Source organism: Netta rufina (genome assembly GCF_964035555.1).
Source record: "Netta rufina genome assembly, chromosome: 10".
NCBI lineage: Eukaryota > Metazoa > Chordata > Aves > Anseriformes > Anatidae > Netta > Netta rufina.
Window position 1 is genome coordinate 7,704,416 of NC_140133.1, and position 17,029 is coordinate 7,721,444.

At 69.8% G+C, this 17,029-nt stretch overlaps 3 protein-coding genes across 7 annotated transcripts in view; 1 reads left to right on the forward strand and 2 right to left on the reverse strand.

The window, feature by feature from the left end:
* Positions 1-3,339: 3,339 nt before the first annotated feature.
* Positions 3,340-11,453, reverse strand: MST1R (macrophage stimulating 1 receptor). Of its 2 annotated transcripts, none has more exons than XM_084292496.1 (21): positions 11,106-11,453; positions 9,386-10,677; positions 8,107-8,295; positions 7,902-8,027; positions 7,652-7,822; positions 7,306-7,472; positions 7,058-7,232; positions 6,800-6,945; positions 6,526-6,687; positions 6,252-6,345; positions 5,947-6,174; positions 5,721-5,867; positions 5,492-5,648; positions 5,288-5,380; positions 5,003-5,212; positions 4,843-4,923; positions 4,594-4,775; positions 4,406-4,515; positions 4,139-4,304; positions 3,919-4,055; positions 3,340-3,837 (listed from the first exon to the last, which is right to left on the reverse strand). In XM_084292496.1, exons 2-21 carry the CDS (start codon positions 10,595-10,597, stop codon positions 3,600-3,602), a joined length of 4,191 nt encoding a protein of 1,396 aa, XP_084148622.1. In that variant the 5' UTR covers positions 10,598-10,677; positions 11,106-11,453; the 3' UTR covers positions 3,340-3,599. The 2 variants fall into 2 exon arrangements, with proteins under 2 accessions (XP_084148622.1, XP_084148621.1); XM_084292495.1 differs by having other exon boundaries at positions 5,941-6,174.
* A 398-nt stretch (positions 11,454-11,851) lies between these two features.
* On the reverse strand, positions 11,852-15,308 carry MON1A (MON1 homolog A, secretory trafficking associated). Of its 2 annotated transcripts, none has more exons than XM_084292513.1 (5): positions 15,095-15,308; positions 14,504-14,971; positions 13,488-14,253; positions 13,223-13,370; positions 11,852-12,930 (listed from the first exon to the last, which is right to left on the reverse strand). In XM_084292513.1, the coding sequence occupies exons 1-5, from the start codon at positions 15,219-15,221 to the stop codon at positions 12,790-12,792; spliced, it is 1,650 nt and encodes a 549-aa protein (XP_084148639.1). In that variant the 5' UTR covers positions 15,222-15,308; the 3' UTR covers positions 11,852-12,789. The 2 variants fall into 2 exon arrangements, with proteins under 2 accessions (XP_084148639.1, XP_084148638.1); XM_084292512.1 differs by having other exon boundaries at positions 11,852-12,960.
* Positions 15,309-15,646: 338 nt separating this feature from the next.
* Positions 15,647-17,029, forward strand: part of RBM6 (RNA binding motif protein 6) — a 52,235-nt gene continuing 50,852 nt past the window's right edge. For 2 of the 3 annotated variants that reach the window (XM_084292645.1, XM_084292647.1), the window contains exon 1: positions 15,647-15,681. The gene's annotated coding sequence lies outside the window, so the exon portion shown is untranslated. The remainder of the gene's footprint in view (positions 15,682-17,029) is intronic. The other variant, XM_084292646.1, reaches the window with a different exon arrangement.

Consider the following 17,029-nt stretch of genomic DNA (forward strand, 5'->3'; position numbering starts at 1 on the left):
CTGCCCAGCTGCTCCTGACACTCATCCGCTTGTGTCCCCTGCTGAGACTCAGCGTCCCCGTGTCCCCCTCTCCCATCCCGCGTGGCACCGAGCCCCAGGCCCTGGCCCCAACGCCACGCGCGCCAGGTAATTAACAGCACACGAGCCCTGGGGAATTAGCAGGGCACCGTAGTTTGAGCTTCTAATCAAGAGTTTAATCACACAGCCTGGAAGCAGCGCGTCGCTCCGTTATTAATCTCTGCCCCCCCCGGGAACCTTGAGTGTAACTCGCAATTAATCAGCAGGTGCCCGCCGCCGCCTCGGGCCTGCCCTGCGGCTGCTCGCTGGACGAGGGCCGACCCGGTGGGACGGCGAGCTGCCGCTGCATCGCCCGCCCGCCACGGGGCTCCCTCCCGGCACAAGTGGGATGCCTGCCCCAAACCAACCCCGGGCCCCGTGGCGCCCCGCAGCCCTGGCTCTTGCCTGGGGTCCAAGCCCACCCAGCGCCCTGCTTTGGGGCTGTCGGCTCTGGTTGTGCCTGCTGTGTCTTGACCCACTCCTCACGCACCCACTGCACCGTGCACCCAGCACCCTGCACCCTCATATCCACCACCCCACGCCCCCGCTGCCCCACACGCCTCAAATCTTTCCCAGCACCCCTCAGAGAGCCCTCGGCCGGCCGTGGGGTGCCGCCCGCCGTTCAGGGACATCCCCAGCCGCCCCCCTGTGCCCCACATGTGTGTCTGGGGGGCTGCAGTGCCAGCCCGGGGGGCACGGTGGGGGGGGCGCAACGTGCCCGTGACTCAAGCGCCACATGGCACCGCATCCCTGCGTGCTCACCATCGCCATGGCAACCGCCAGGCAATCAGCGGTAATTGCGCCGCGCGTCGGCCTGGCAACGGGGCCAAATAAACCCCATCCCCTCCAAATAAACCCCATCCCCTCCTTTCGGGAGGTCCAGAGAAAAAGCACGGGGGAGTTGCTCCCCACACGCCCCCAGACCCTTTTTGGGGTCAGCAGCAGGATCCACGCATGGCAGTGGGGTCGGTGTGGCCGCGGGTGTCCCGCGGTGGCCATGGTTCCCGCGAGGCGTCGAGGGCACTTTGGTGGTCCCGGGGCTCTCACAGCCCCTGAGCCCAGGGGGAGGGCACGAAGTGCAAGGAGCTGGGTGGGGTGGGGAGGGAAACCCAACGACCCAGGGCTCTTCGGTGGGAAAAACTCCGTTGGTGTGCAGCGGGGAGGACAGGGGCTGCTGGGCGCATTTTGTGAAGCTCCAGACCGGGCATGGAGACCGGGCAAAGGGTCCCCCTAAGGGCAGACACCGTCTGCGGTGTGGGAAGAGGAGGAAAAGCTGTGTAACCAAGTGCTCCCCGGGGGCCAGCAGAGCTCCCCAGGAGCCCCGAGGGCCAGCCGAGCTCCCCGGGCGCAGCGGGTGCCGCTGTGTGGGGCCGTGGGTGCCGGGCATGGTCGGCGCGCCCCAGCAGCGCTGCTGCTCGCAGGCTTTGTTAGCAAAAACTCGCTCACTGCTAAAAATGGCCCCGCGCCGCCGCTCCAGACGGGAGGCCGCTCGATCACGCCTGCTCCCCAGCGTTCGAGCAGGAGCTAAAAACAGCTCGCCGCCACCGGTGGCTCCTGCCTGGTGGCTCCTGCCGGTCTTTGCGGGGCTCTTTGATGCTGGAGAACCGGCTCCCGGCTCTTCATGCTGATTTGGCACAACGTTGCCCATCCCGATCGGGGTGTCCCCCCCTGCCTCGACGCCCTGGGGGTGGCTGCATGCTGCGCTCTGCCCGTCCCTGAGCCACTGCTCCCCCTTTGCCACCCGGTGCTGGCAGTGCCACCGGCACGAGGTGCCCACGGGGCCACAGCCACCAGGTGCCACCCAGTGTGTCCCCAGGCGCTGCCGCCTTCCCCGGGGAGCAGCAGGGCTGTGCCCGCAGCCCCGCGCCCGGCCACTCATCTATTATAGATGGCTCCGATTTTAATAATTAATCCCTGCTAACGACAGCACTTTCCCCAAATAAAACATTTAAACTGCTGCGTGCGCAGGGCGTGCTGCCGGAGCGGCCCGCCCGGGTGCTGTGCTGCAGCCTGGCGGGGCGGCTCCTCGGGGTGCTATCTGCTGGGTGCTGTTTGCCCAGTGCCCACCCTTGGGTGCTCCCCTATATGCCCCCAGGCCCCTCAGCTGGGTGCTGGGTGCTGGGTGAGCTGGGGGATGCCACCCAGCCGGGTCCCCTCGCTGTGCCCCCTGTGCCGCCACACGGCTGTGGCACTAACCGGGGGGTGTTTGCTCCTCGTCTCCAGCCGTGTAATTAGGGCAGGATAAATGTGCGTTAGCCTGAAATCTGTCATCTCCACCAGCAAATTTAGGGGGGGGGAGCAGCCAGCTGCATCCACCCCTCCCTGCAGCCTTCCCTCCGTGCCTCCATCCCTCTGTCCACCCACGCCTCCGTCCCCGCATCCCTGCTGCAGCCGTGCCCCCGATCCCCTTCCCTCCTTCCCTGCCACCCCACATCCCCGCTCGCCTCCCGGTTCGGGTTCAGCCCTTCCCGTTGCCACAGCAACTCGGCAGCTCACCCGAAACCGTGGCGCTGGGGCCAGGGGGACCCCCACACCCAGGCGGTGCAGCCCCGCCACGGGGAAACTGAGGCAGCGCTGCCGGGAGCAGCAGCTAAAAATACCCTGCCGAGAGCGGCCGGTGCAGGTGCGAGGTGCTGCCGGGGATGGACAGCTCTGCTGATGGGAGCTGACGTGGCCCCGGGCTGCAGCGCTGCTTAACGAGCAGCCGAGGAGGGGATATTTCAAGCCAGCGCAGGCTGTGGCCACGTTTCGGTGGCTCCTGCGTTGCCAAGTGTCACCGATGTCCCCTCCTGGGCCCTGTCCCCTCGGGTCCCACAGAGGATCAGATCACCCCACGGCAGTGCGTACTGGCTGTCCCCCCAGCCCTGGTCCCACGCAGGGTGGGCAGCAGTGGCCGGCAGCTGGTGGCACTGGGGGGTGACACAGTGCCCGCTGCCACTGTGCCACCAGCAGCGCGTCCCTGTGCCCCAGCACAGCCCTGGGGGCACCCCTGCTGCCCCCCTGGTGCAGAGCTGCTGGCAGAGCTGCCAGGGCTGCGCTTTGCCACAGAAGGCACGGGGAAGGTTTGTGTCCAACTCACCCGGTGTCACCTCCCGGGTGGCCCCTGGGGACATGGGGTGGCCCCAGCACCGGCCCGCAGGAGCCCTCCCGTGGCTGGCACAGTGGGTGCCCCCAGCCCCCACCACGGGCAGAGCACACGGCACCCACCAGGGAAAAATAAAATTCATATTTTTATCAGTCATTCAACCAGAAAACGCTGAATTTGTCCAGAGGGGGGCCAAAACCCCTTGGGACACCTCGTCGGCTCAGGCCGCCCCATAGCACTCGCTGGGGCTGAGCACGGGGCCCGCAGCACCGAGCTGGCGCCGGACTGGGGCTGAGGGACACCACGGGGGTCCCATCAAGGCACGGAAGAGCAGCACCCAGCGCCCACCCCGTGGGCAGGGTGCCGCACAGCACCCGTCTGCGCCCCACGTCCCTCCCTGGGGGCGCGTGCCCACGGGGCGCGGGGACCCGGGAGACCCCACGGAGCAGAGCGCCCGTCAGCGCACGTCCTCGTCCTCATCTTCGGCACCCTCCTCATCCTCGCTGTCAGGCAGCTGGTCCAAGGGGGTGGGGGGATAGGGGGGGCCGCTCTCCAGGTTGACGTAGGTGACGGCCAGGTTGACGTAGCGCTCGCCCTCCAGCGAGGCCAGCACGCGTTTCAGCTCGCCCACCAGCCCCGAGAAGGACGGCCTGTCCTCAGGTGCGGGCGCCCAGCAGCTCAGCATCACCCCGTACCTGCCCCGACGTCCCCGTTAGCACCAGCAGCACCCCCGGGGGGGGTTCTGCTGCTGCGCCCCCCTCCCCTGCCCCACTCACAGCGCGTCGGGGCAGGGCTGGGGCTGCGGCAGGCGCCGGCCCCGCAGCAGGTAGCGGGCCATGTCGTAGGGATCCACCTCGGCGTACGGCGACGCGCCCCGCGTCAGCAGCTCCCACATGAGCACCCCGAAGGACCACTGCGGAGCAGAGTGCTGGGGCAGGGGGACGGGGATGGGGATGGGGACAGGGGACAGGGGACGGGGAGGGGGGATGCGCCTACCACGTCCGACTTGGTGGTGAATTTTTGGGTCTGCAGGCTCTCCAGCGCCATCCACTTGACAGGCAACTTGGCGTGCCGGTGCTGCCGGATGCTGTAGTACTCCTTGCCGAACACGTCCCGCGCCAGCCCGAAGTCAGCCACCTTCACTGTCAGCGTCTCGTCCAGCCTGCGGGGAAGGGGTGGGGGCAGCACCCCAGGGTGCCCGCTGCAGCCTGGGGCACGTCGGGGTGCTGGGGGTGGGGGCACCCTCAGGCCGGCCCCACTCACATGCAGTTCCTGGCCGCCAGGTCCCGGTGCACAAACTTTTTCTGGGCCAGGTACTCCATGCCCAGGGCCACCTGGAGCCCGAAGCCGATGAGATCCTTCACCGTGGGGCTCTGCGGGGTAGGAGCAGTGAGCGAGGTGAGCCCAGCCCCCCCTTACACACTCTCCACCCCTCCCGGGCACCCCCGTACCCGCTCCTGGCTGCGGATGAAGTGCCGCAGGTCCCCGTGGCGCATGTAGGGCAGGACGACGAGGGGCAGCCCGTGGCGGGGCAGGCAGACCCCGAGCAACGAGAGCACCTGCGGGTGGTGGAAGCTCTTCATCAGGATGCCCTCGCGCAGGAACTCCTCCACCTCCTCCAGGTCCGTGATCCCTGCGGGGAGCCGAGCCGTGGGGCGCCGTGCCGCGGGGCTGTGCCGCGGGAGCGGGCGCTGACTCACGGTGCAGGGACTTGACGGCGCAGTGCAGGGCGCCCAGCAGCGGGTCCGTGTAGGTGCCGTGGTACACGCTCCCGAAGTGCCCTGCGGGGACAGGCGGCAGTGAAGCCGGGGGAGCCGGGAGGTGATAGCCCGGCCAAACTGCCCCGGGGCGAGTTGTCACCTTTGCCGATGACCCGGTGGCGGTGGGTGACGAGCCGCTCCTCGGGGATCAGGATGTCCTTCACCTCTTCCAGCAGCTCCGGCCGCAGGTCCTCCAGGCAGCAGGACGTGGACCTGAGCAGGGGCACCGGGGAGCCGCCGCCCGCAGCACCGCCAACGTGCACATGGGGCCTGGCCAGGACGGGGCTGCCTGCAGCGGGCAGCGCTACCACTGCGGGCAGGGGGGCACCGTCAGGCACCGGGCACGGCCCCAGCGCCCCGACGCGCTCACCCCAGCACCGCTTACCCCGCACGTCCCGGTAGTCAACGCCGGGGCGCTGGGTGGTGGCAGAGACTTCGCTCCGGCCGGCGTGCACCAGCAGCTCCAGGTTCTCTGTCCCTGTGGGTAGGGCACAGGGTGGCACCGTGGGCATGGGGTGGCACTGTGGGCACGGGGTGGCACCGTGGGCACGGGGTGGGTCCGGGACAGCCGGCTAGCAGCAGCACTCACCCCTCCTCTTACTCCAGCGCCAGCGGAGCAGCGCAGCAGCCAGGATGCAGCAGACCAGGAAGGTGACACCGGTGCCCAGGGCCAGGCTGGCAGCCAGGTCCAGCGAGGAGGCAGCCAGCACCCAGCCCAGTGTGTGGCAGTCGCTGTTCATGCAGATCTGGGGGAGCAGGGGCTCAGCGGGGCCAGAGGGAGCAGGGCACGAGGAGTGGGGGTACTGGGGGGTGCCTACCTGCACGGGGGCCCCGGCCGGGGGCAGGCGTAGGTTGTGGGGCACGTGGCACATCACCTTGTTCTTCAGCACGTTGGGGTGGCAGTCCCGGCCCCCCACTGTCATGGTGATGTTCATGCAGCCGGCCACGGCGTCCAGCCCCAGTTGCTGCCCGGACAGACAGCGCTGAGCCCGGCCGGCCCCGGCATCGCCCCCCCGCGCGCCCCGCTCCCCTACATACATTCACCTCCACCTCGTCGTCACCGGGTTTGAGGCGGTAGTGCCTCTGCTTCCCCTGCTGCTCGAAGGGGAAGACCCGGGGCCTCGGGAAGTAGCGCAGGCGGAAGAGCTGGCGGCCAAAAGCACCTTCCAGCAGCACGCTCAGGTTCCCCAGCACCGTCTCCAGCTTGGTCTCGAAGGGGAAGGCTGGGCTGCGGCACAGCAGCCGCTCGGGCAGCTGCGGGCCCTCGCACTCCTGCGGGCGGGTGCTGGGCTGCTGCCACGGCCGGGGGGGACACCCCGGGGGTGACAGCCTCCTGCCTCGGCACCTACCGTGGTTTCGGTCTTCTCGCCAGCAGCCTCGAAGCGGATCTTGGCGCGATACATCGAGTCCAGGTGGGAGCCGATGAGGGTGAGCATCAAGCCCCTGTGGTGGGCAGGGGTCAGAGCACCGGGGTGCACGCGGTCCCCAAGGTGTATATGGTCCCCCCAGGGTGCACGCGGTCCCCAAGGTTTCCCTGTGGTGCCCCCAGGGTGCATGCGGTCCCCACCACCTCAGCCAACCCAGCCTGGGGGGATAATTTCAGGGCTGTCCCCGCACACTCACTCGTAGCTGCAGTTGGGGACGATGCCCCAGACGGAGGGGTCAGGGCGGTACTGGAAGGACGGCAGGGCTGGGAACTCCTCCCCATCGATCCACAGGGCTACCGAGGCTGCGCCCAGGTGGGTGGCAGCGGGAGCCGTGCATCGAATCTTCCCGTCATCCTGGCTGGGGACAGAGTGCCGGGGGCTGGAGGGGACAGCGGGGCCGCGTGGGCGGCCTCGTGCCCATCCTCGTGTCTGGGACCCCGCGATGGCCAGGGGTGATGGCCGGGATGTACCTGGGCTGCTGGGCCAGAGGACACTTGGAGCCGTTGATCGTCACCTCCCAGCTGCTCCCCGCCGAGAGGTGGGTGCCGCCGAGGGACAGGAGGGTGCCACCGCCCTGGGGACCGAAGCTGGGGTGCAGGGAGCTGACCTGGGGCTCCTGGGCAGAGACGGGGGCAGCAGGGCGGGCAGTGAGCCAGTGCCCCCACCCAAACCAGCGCCCAGCCCGCGCCACCCCGGGGCTGGCACCGCTGCCGGCACGGGGACATTACCACGAAGACAAAGCCGCCGAGGGTGGCAGAGCCCTGGACGCTGAAGCCCGAGGCCCTGCGGGGCTCCATCACGCTGAGCACCACGTCGGCCGGCCCCGCCACCGCCGGCCCCCCAGGCTCCAGGGCACACACCAGCACGTCCACGAAGTCCTTGAGGCGGGAGGCGGGCTGCAGCCTGCGGGGCGGCAAGGGATCAGCGGCAGGACGGGGAGGGGGACACAAACATCCCCCCCCCACGCTCCCCTCACCTGGCCCAGCTCTCGTTCAGCAGCACGCTGCAGCTTCGCCCTCCCACCGCCACCCGGTAGCGGCCGGGGGGGCCGCGGTGTGCGGCGGGGTCCAGCGGGGAGCGGAAGGTCATGCCGCACAGCGTCAGCCTCGTCCGGCCCCGCAGCGGTGCGGTCTTGGGGTGGAACTGCAGGACGGGCAGCGAGAGCATGCGATGGCCACGGGGAGCTCCCTCCTGGTGGGCACGGTGCCCGGCCCGAGGAGGGGTCCCACCGCACGTCGCCCCGTATTCCGCCTCCCTCCCCACCTGCCCCGACCCGATTGCAGGAGGTCCCCACGGGGCCAGGGGCACCGCCGCGGACCTACTTCGGTGAGGATGGGCAGGCAGCTGTCCCGGACCCAGGTGCCGTTGCACTCGTGGCTCCGTGTGCACGCGTCCCCGCACCAGCCGCAGCCCATGAAGCGCTCGGCACGCAGGCAGCGGCCGCAGGTCAAGAAGTGGCGGCAGCCCGGGCCGGTGACATTCACGCGCCACACCTGGGGACACCGAATGGAGGTGAGCAGGGGACGCGGGGGGGCTGGCCCCACGTCCCACCCCGGCCCCCCTCCGGCTCACCTTGGTGCCGGCGGCGAAGAGCAGCGAGTCCTCCTGCAGCCTCACCACGTGCCGCAGCGGCGCCGGCTCCTCCAGCGAGAAGTTGGCCAAGGGGACGACGTAGGAGCTGGAGCGCTGCAGCACTATCTGCAGCGGGGCGGGGAGCGGGGCTCAGCACCCCCCCTGGGCACCCCACACCCCGCCCCGGCCTACAGCCAGCACCCACCTGCAGGATGCGTCCCTGCGCTGTGCCCAGGTGGGCCACGGTGACGTTCTCGTGGACGGAGACGAAGATGGAGGTGAGGAGGATGCCGGCCAGGTGCCCGTTGAACAGGTCCACCTTGTGGGAGGTGGCGGGGACGAGGGTGGGCTGGTCCCAGCAGCTGGTGTCGTTCACCAGTGCCGAGAGGTTGACCTGCAGCCGAGCACAGCGGGGACACCTCGAAGCCAGCCCCAGCGCCCCGATCCCTGCTCCCCCCTGCCCGAGCACCCATGGGTGCGGGGGCGAGCCTGGAGCACACGCGTTGATGAGACATTTGGGGGCCGAGCACCTAGGCGGGCAAACACCTGATTACCCAATCCCTGCTCTGGGCTGCAAAAAGCAAGCAGGAATTTTGGAGGATGCCCCCGCCGCCACAACACCCCCGAGCAGCGTCAGATCCTGCCCTGCCCCCCTCCACATCTGGACGTGGTTATCAGCGCCAGCACCGCGGGGCGGGGGCGCCGACACAGCGCCAGCCCCCTAAATCCACCAGGGCTCGGGGCGAAGGGGGACGCCAAACCCCGCTGTGCCCCACGGGGCACCCCTAGGACCACCTGTGGGTGCCGGGCACCGGGGTCCCCTTCCTGGCAGCGTGACACAGAGCGGCGGCGAGCTGTGCGCTGCCGGGAAAAGGAGGAGATGCCGCCGCGCCTCGCCCCAGCTGAGAACAGGCAGGCTCGTGCCACGCGCACTGGCACCCGCCCTGCCCCATCCCCGCAGCGCAGCCGTGCCGAGGCTTGTTCCTGAGCCACCGTGTTCCTGCCCCATGGGGCCGGCGGGGTGACTCACGGCGTTTCCGCCCGTGGTTTGTTTGCTCGGGCAGCGCAGCGGCCCCGCGGCTGGCCCGGCCTGGCGCAGCGGCTCGGTGGGGAGGACGGGGCCCCCCGCTGCCTCCTCTCTGCTCCTTCATAAACAAGCTGGAGAGCGTGGCCGTAAACACCGCGGCGCTGGGGATGGGGACGAGGGGGCCGGGGCAGCGCTGGGGACGTCACCGTGTAGAGGGAGGGGAGGGGACGTTGTGTCCCCGCCACGGGCAGCAGCACGCGGGGTGGTCCCCACGCAGGGAGCACAGCCGGCTCCTGCTGCTGCCAGCACGGGCAAGAAATGTGAAGAAGTGGGCAAAGCACCGCGTCCCTGCACCAAACCCGTGTCGAGGGGGCTGGAGGCGTGGACTCGGGCACTCCAGCCCAAGCCCTCCCGTGAGCGCTCCCCGGCAGGTCCCGAGCCCCCCGCCAGGACTCACGTTGTGTGGGCAGTACTCCTGCGGCTGGAAGAAGCCGAGCCCCCGCCTCAGCGTCTGCGCACCGGTGCTGCAGCACTTGTCCATCCCCTCCTTGATGGCCTGGTTGAGCAGGCGCAGGGGGAAGGCGCAGACGGCCGAGCTGTCCCGCGGCTCTGGGCTCTCCGGCTGGCTCTCGGCGAAGGCACCGAACAAAACCATCTCGGAGCGGTCGATGCCGAGGTCTCGGGCCAGGCGCTCGCCGGGGCGGACGGCGTGGGCGGCCTGCAGCACGTTGTAGGCCACATCGCGCTCCGTGTCCTCCTCGGCACCGCGCCGGCGCCGCTTGGACTCAAAGCGGCAGTCGAGGACCAGCTCGCGGTAGTGGCGCAGGTCGTGCTCGACGGTGCTGAGCCGCGCCAGGCGCGTGTGGAATGACTTCGAGCCGGGACACTCGGGCTGCACTGTCAGGAAGTAGACGTGCTCTCCGTCGGTGAAGGAGTGCACATAGCGGATGGGGTAGGTATCTCGGTAGGGCGGCAGCACCGTCAGCCCCTGGAAGGTGTCCGCGAAGCCGTCCCGCGTGCCCTTCAGCCTGCGGACCGACACCGACTGCGGGCTGTAGCGCGCCGCCACGCTGCTGTTGACGGTGGAGCCAAGGTAGAAGAAGGAAGCGTAGCTGTCAGCCACCACGGTGCCGCTGGTCCCCAAGGGGCTGGCCACGCAGTCGGGGCAAGACGCGGGGCTGTTGCCTGTGGCGGAGTACAGGCAGTAGGTGGCCGCGATGGTGACCTCGTCGCCACGCACCTTCAGCTCGTGCAGGTAGCAGAGCCCGTGCCGTGCTGTGCCGCAGCTGTACAGCCACAGCTCCTGCGGGTCCAGCAGCAGCAGGACGTTGTCCACGTCCTCGGGGCCGGGGCCGCCCGCAGCGGCTGGGCAGAGGCGGCAGATCTCGCACTCAGCGCTGCCCGTGGGGCCGGTGATGAGGACGGAGCGGAGGCGCAGCTCGGGGCCGACCAGCAGGATGCGGTTGCGGACGGCCACGAAAGCGAAGGCCGGGTTGGCAAAGACGGCGACGTTCTGCACGGGGCTGCCAGCATCGAAGCTGGGCAGCGTGTAGGGCACGGAGAAGTTCCTGGTGGAGCTGTAGGGGATGCGGGGGCACTGCCAGGCGTCGGCAAGCAGTGGGGCCAGGGCGAGGACGAGCAAGAGGCGCGTGCGGCACGGCGGCCCCATGCTGCCACCAGCACGGGGTTATCGATGGCGCTCAGCGCCACACGGGGCTGGGACGCGTGGAGGCTGGGTCAGCATCGCACCTGCGGGAACACCAGGGGAAGGGCTGGAAGTGCTGTGGAGGGGAGGACAGCGTGCCCACCGCCACGCGCTGGGTGCTGCTGGGGGGACCGGCCACACCGAGCCCCCTCCCGAGCCCCCCAACCCTCCGGCACGGGGACGAATCCTGCGGGCACCCCCCGGCCACGTCCCTGCCTGGGGACGGGGACCCAAAAGGGGACCCCCTCCAGCTCACCAGGGCAGCGCTGGGGACCCCCGCCAGCCCCGCGGGGACCCGGGACAAGCCCCCCGCCACCCCCTCGCCTCGCCCCGGTAGTCCCCAGCCCGGCTCCGGCTGTCCCCGCCCGCCTTCCCCGCGGCTGTCCCGTACCAGAACCGGGCTCCACCGCCCTGTCCGTGCTGAGCCGGCCGGTACCGAGCCGTGCCAGGCCGTGCCGTGCCGGGCGCTCACCTGGTCGCTGCGCAGCGGGCCGTGCCGTGCCGTGCCTTTCTGTGCCGTACCGGGCCGTACCGTGCCGGGGCGGAGCAGAGCGGGGCCGGGCCGGGGCGGGTCCTGCCCCCGCACCGCGCGGGGCTCCCCAGGGGCCGCTCGGGACCGGGGCGAGCCGCGGAGGGGCAAGGAACGCCCCGACGGCCGCGGAGCCCCGGTCCCCGCACGCCGCGTCCCGCAGCTCTGAGCCCCCCTGCGCGGTGAGCACGGGGACCCCCGCCCCGGTCATGGGCTGCGCGCAGGGGGGGCTGCGCCGCTGCTGGGCCCCGTGGAGGAAAGGGTTTTTTTTTTTTTTACTCCCGCAGTGAAAAGCAGGGATTCATCCCCAAATCTCAGCCTCGGCGGCGGGACCGGGGGCAGGGCTTCTCCTCCCGCAGCCGGGCGGGACGGGGCTCGGCTGCCCGGATCCGCGGGGACTTTGCTCCCAGGGAGGGGCTGGAGGCGCCGATAGCGATCTCGCCTTCCCTCCGCCAGCCGGCTCCTGCCCCGCGTTGCGCAAAAGCCCCGCAGTTACGCTGCCTTGAGCCTTGCCCAACAGCTCCTTCCTCCGGGCTCCCTCCCGGTTTCGACACGAGCTGGCCCCGGCCGGCTCATCCCAGCCGCTCCCAGCCCCAAAATCAGCCGGAGCAGGGAGCTGTCCCCCAGCCCCCCCGGGTGGCCTTTGGCCCGCGGGCATGAACGCGCTGAGACTCGCCTCCGGGTCCAGATAATGTTTATGAGCAGAGATGAGAGATTACAGCCTGGCAGGAGCACAACTCCGCGAGCAGGGTCCCCCCCCCAGCCCTGCCGGGTTCCTCCCGGCTCCCTCGGGGTTTCCGTGGGGCTCTCCCCCTCCTCGGACACCTGCCCCAGCCCCCAGTGTAGGGTCGGGCTGTGCTTCACAGGGGATACCCGGCTGCCGAGGCACCTGGGGGTGCTCAGCCCCACACCGGTGCCCCGTGGCAGCAGGGAGGAGAGGGGCCTTGCACAGCAAGCCCAGCTCCAGTGGCTGGTTTTTGGGGGGGTTCAGGGGACCCCATGACAAGGCGAAGTCCCAGTAGGGCTCCCTGCCAGAAAGGGCTCCGAGGGAGCTGCGTTGGGGCTGCCCCTTTGGAGCCAGCACCATGACCCCCACACCCTGCACCTCTCGGGGGCTGCTCCACATCCCCAGGGGCAGGACCCCAGTGCCCCAGCGGGGGCAGGCTGACCCACCCCCTGCCTCCCCCCCTTCCCCAGGACACGGCATCCTTCATGTGGCCGTGCTGGGAAGGGTGCGGGACAAATCTGCTGGCTCCCGGCCAGGGCAGGAGCCTGGGACCATGGGGGGCTGCCTGGCATTTGGGGACCCGGCACCCCCAAAGGAGGGAGAGGAGCAGCCCAGCCAGCCCCGGGTGTCACCCACCCTCTGCGGGCACAGCAGCAAAAAAAGGATGGAGCCGGGGGTCGTGGAGGAAGGGCAGCCCCCCCAGACGCGGGGGGCACTGCCTGCAGGTGCGAGAAAGCCCCGCTCACCCCATCTCCCACACCCACGGCTCACAGTCCCACGGGTGGCTTTCCCCGTGCTCTCGGGGTCCCACCGTGCCCTCTCCCAGCCCGCGCCTCCCCAGGGGCCGGGCCGCCCAGCAGCGGGGTGCCCCGGCGGGCTCCGTGCCCTGGGAGACGCCCGTCAGTACGTCTGGGGCGTGAGGATGAAGAGTCGATCTTCCTCCTTGCGGATCCACTTCATGAGCTTGTTGACAGCGCTGATGGCGCCCGCCTTGGTGCCCAGGGGACTGTAGCATATGTAGAGCTCGAAGGCGCTGGTGACCTGGGTGAAGAAATGGGGATGGGCACGCATCTGCACATCCCCGCGGGGGGCTGGTACTGCACGTCCCCCCGTGGGCTGGCCCAGGGGCTCCCGAGCAGGACACGGGGTGGCAGCAGGGCACCCTAAATGGCTGGCCTGCCGCTCCCTGGCACAGGAACCCCCGAAAGGAGCACGCGTGTGTTTGGGGCTGCCCTGGTGAGCACAGAGCCGGGGCTGCCTTGTGCCACCAGCCCTGCTCTGCCACGTGGGACTTCAAGGTTGGGGTCACCCAAACGCTGAAGACAGCCCTTACCCAAGCCAGGAGGTTTTCACGTGGGCCCGTGAAGTAGATGTTCTTCAGGGGGCGCGACGAGTTGTGAGCCCGGCTGTGGAGGTACTGGTAGAGCCCCAGGAGCCTTTCCTTCTCCTCCTCCCGCACGTAGGGTGCCTCGATCTCAGGGCTGCAGGAACACAGCGCCCCGTTAGCCCCCCGCGCTCCTCGGGGAAGGGGATTCAGGGAGCAGCTCTGCCCCGTGCCCGCACCGCGGCCCCAGTCGGCGCTCTCCCGGCCTCCTCACCTGGTGAAGAGCCCCGAGCTCTTGGACTTGTAGATGAAGTGCCGCAGGTCGGGGATGCCCACCTGGGCCACGCTGTAGAAGGGGGTGCGGAGGGCCTCCTGCAGAGCGTGGTGCACCCCCCGCCGCCGCAGGCGCTCCTGGAAGCGCCTCTTGCAGTCGGAGACGGTGAAGAAGTCCTCGCGGTCAGTGGAGACCAGCAGCAGGCACAGGTCCATCTCCTGCTCCAGGTAGGAGATGTGGGCGTGGAAGAAGCCGCTGGAGTTGAACTTAGGGAGGCAAATGGGAGTCCAGGCTTCGCCCTCCCGGAAGGAGGAAGAGGAACTGATGAGGTTGAAGAGCAGATGGAGGTCAATGGGGTGGAGGAACTGATCCTTCTTCCTCACGAGAGACACCAGCTGGTTCCCTGACAGGAGGATGGAGAACACCAAGCTCTTGGCCTTGGCCTGCTGGAGGCTGGTGCTCACGGCGTCCCGGACGCTGGCGGCCAGGGGCAGGCAGCGCACGGCGCCCATGAGGAAGCTGGGGTCGTGGGCCATGAGGTCCAGCAGGTTGTCGGTGATGCGCTCGGAGCCGGCCAGGAGCCTGCGCAGGTCGTAGTTCTGCTTCTGCTGGAAGATGTGGTTGAGCTGGGTCCAGGTGAGCAGGCTGAGGATCTGGTAGTAGATGTACAGCAGCTCGTGGGCGATCTCTTGCTCCGACTGCCGGGTCCGCGCCACGGCCACCAGCACCAGCGGGCTCCTCCGCACGAAGACCACCTTGTAGCCATCTGCTTGGGAAGGAGTCCCCATGGTTGGGGACAGAGCGGTCAGCCCGAGTGCCCAGCCTGCAGCGTGCATGGACTCTGCTCCCACCTCCCCCCAGCCATCAACCTGCCCCTGGGGACAGCTTGGAGAGCCCATGGTGGCAGGAGCATGGGCTGGGCACTGCCACGTGAACCCCTGGGTGATGTGGGCAGGGACACCGTGGTGGGCTGCAACACCACCCAACCCCACTCCCCCCTACCCCTGGCTCAGTACCTGCGTGGATGGAGCGGATGGCGTTTTTGTCAGCCTCCAGGAAGGACACCAGGGCCATCATGACCCCCATGGTGCTGGAGAGGGCCTCCTCGGAGCCGTAGCGGGAGTACACCGGCTTGCCGGCCTCGCTGAGCACAAAGACGTGCTTGCGATGCATGCGCCAGGCGTCCATGGTCACGTCCTCCTCCTCCTTGCCCGACAGCACCGAGTCGTGGCAGGCGGCCTGCGGGGCCGGCTCCAGCTTCCCCTCCTCGCCCGGCCTCATCTCCTCCTCCAGGTCCAGGGCCATGCCCGTCAGCTGCGTGCTCAGCTCGCTGAAGTCCTTGCTGATCTGCTCCATGCTGCTGGGCCCGGCCGCTTCCCCGCGCCTCTCCTCGGGGCTCCGCGCCGCCGCCCCGCCGTCCTCGGGGCTCGTCAGGTCCTCGTAGGAGCGGGTGTGCACGAACATGGCCCCCTCCTGGCCTGCCCCTGGGGACAAGCCGGGGGTCAGCGGGGCCGGGGGGCGCCGGGGAGGGGGCTGCGGGCTCCCGGTGCCGGCCCCACCCCTCCCCGCAGCCCCCGGCCCCCCCCCGGGCCCTGCCGGTCGCTCACCTGGCTCCGTGCCCTGCGCCAGGCCCGGCGTGGGGCTGTCGGCCCGCTCCCCGTGCTGCCCATCCCCCGGGGCCAGGCCCCCGCCGGGCTCCTCGCCGCCTCTCCCCGCCTGGACGTCCGCAGCCATCCCCGGGGGCGTCCCCGGGCTGTCCCCGGCCCCTCCCGGCAGCTCCGGGCCTAGCTCCCGCTCCCGCTCCCGCTCCCGCTGCCGGTGCCGGTGCCGGTGCCCCCCCGCCCCGCCGCCGCTGCCATCGCGGCGCCCGCCCCTCTCCTTCTCAGCCCGCCCCGGTGGGCCCCTGCCGCAGGGCTCTCTGGGAGTTGTAGTCCCCGCTTCCGCCCTCCTCGCTCTCCACCCCCCGCCGCGCGACTACAGCTCCCAGCAGCCCCTCGCCGCCGCCGCGCGGGGCGCGCTGGGAAGCCGAGTCCAAGCCGCCCCGCCGCGCGGGCATGCCGGGAGCCGTAGTGCGGCCGCCGGACTCCGTTTCCCAGCGTGCCGCGGGGCGGGGCGAGGGGTGTGGGGGGGAGCTCCCGGAAGTTCCGGTTCCCCTCAGCGGAGCGCTGGGCCTGGCGCGGCGGCGGCGGCGGAGGTGAGGGGGGGAGGCGGCGGCGGGGCTGTGCCGGGGGGGGGGCGGCACCGGCGGCCGGGAGCGGCCCAGGGAGGCGGGGAGGGCCTCGGGGGAGGCCTCGGGGGCGGCCTCGGGGGCGGTGGCTGGCGCGGGGGCGCTCCCCCGGTACCGGGCCGCGGGGCGGGGCCGGCCGCTGCCCCCCCCCCCCTTCAGGCTCCGGGCGGTTTCCCCGGGCCCCGCTCACAATCGCGCCGCGTTCCGCCGGGGAGGGGCTGGGGAGGGGCCCGGCCGCTCCTGGTGCCCGCTCCTGGAGGCCTGCGCGGCCCGCTGGGGGTAAGCGCAGCCCCGCGGCCTCCCCTCCCCCTGTCTCCTCTCCTGACAGCCCCGGGGACGCGGCTTTGGTATTGCTGTGCTTGCAAGCGGGGCGCTGCCCCCCTCAGGAAGGGCAGGAAGGAGCTTTCGTGGCCAGCTTCGCTTGGTACAGCTCAGGGGGACGTCGCCTGTAGCTTGCCTCGTGCTGGCTTTTCCCTTTCTTTAGCCTTACGGGAACTTGGCTGGGCGCGAGGCGTTCGTCAGCACGGTGCTTCCTCCGTGCTGTGGGCAGAGCCCTGCCTGTAGCTGTATTTGGCTTCCTCACGGCCTATAAATAACCAGGTTTGGCAGCCCTGGTGAAATCTATTCGGGGAGAAGCGGTGAATATCAGAGCGTTTCTCTCCAAACGTCATCTCTGTGAGACTGCCGCGTGCCCGCTCCTTCCCCGACTGCTCCTCCCTCTCCCTGCCTTGGAAAGCAGCGTGCAGTGTTGGGGGGTGAGTTGGTGGAGGTGGACGGGGAGGTGCTTGAGGGCCATGCTGACGCTTCTCGCTCTGCCCCTTGGCAGAAATCATTATTTATCCCCTCGGAAGAAGAGCTGCTTGGTCTGGCTGAGCTACACCAGCCCTTTATTCTGTCGGGTTGTGGTGGAAGTTTAAGTAAGATGGCCACAAGGACAGAGTGCTGTTGGGCTCGGCATGGGTGGTTTGGGAAGCAGGGTCAGAAACATCCCTGAAGGGGCAGCAGCGGTCACGGGGCTGCCCGGGGGGTGCTGAGAGGATGGGGGCTGTGTCCCAGGGAGCACCCCGAGCCCCCTCAGGCTGGCACCTCTGCTCCTCGGTGTCTCCTGCCTGCTGGGAGGGCTGTGGGAGGAGGCGAGTGCAGCGTACGCTCACATCAGCCCTGCTGAATATTCAGAGTAACTGTAGCAGCTAATTACTGCCCTAAACGAGCTGCAGCTCGGGCTCTGGGAGAACCGGGCTGCGCTGTGCTTGCTGTGGCCGTGCCGTTGTGTCATTTGGAAACTTCCTCTGTTGCCATCTCCTCCAGATGCGTG

Bases quoted from the DNA above. Each gene is read 5' to 3' on its own strand.
- MST1R (XM_084292495.1), bottom strand. From the start codon at position 10,597: ATGGGGCCGCCGTGCCGCACGCGCCTCTTGCTCGTCCTCGCCCTGGCC. The intron at 5,649-5,720 runs GTAGGCACCCCC...CTGCTCCCCCAG, and splicing joins CGGCCGGGGCCCCCGTGCAG to ATCTGCATGAACAGCGACTG. The intron at 5,381-5,491 runs GTGAGTGCTGCT...CCCTACCCACAG, and splicing joins GCGCTGGAGTAAGAGGAGGG to GGACAGAGAACCTGGAGCTG.
- MON1A (XM_084292512.1), bottom strand. From the start codon at position 15,221: ATGGCTGCGGACGTCCAGGCGGGGAGAGGCGGCGAGGAGCCCGGCGGG. The intron at 14,254-14,503 runs GTACTGAGCCAG...CTTCCCAAGCAG, and splicing joins CATCCGCTCCATCCACGCAG to ATGGCTACAAGGTGGTCTTC. The intron at 12,961-13,222 runs GTAAGGGCTGTC...GGGGATGTGCAG, and splicing joins GTGAAAACCTCCTGGCTTGG to ATGCGTGCCCATCCCCATTT.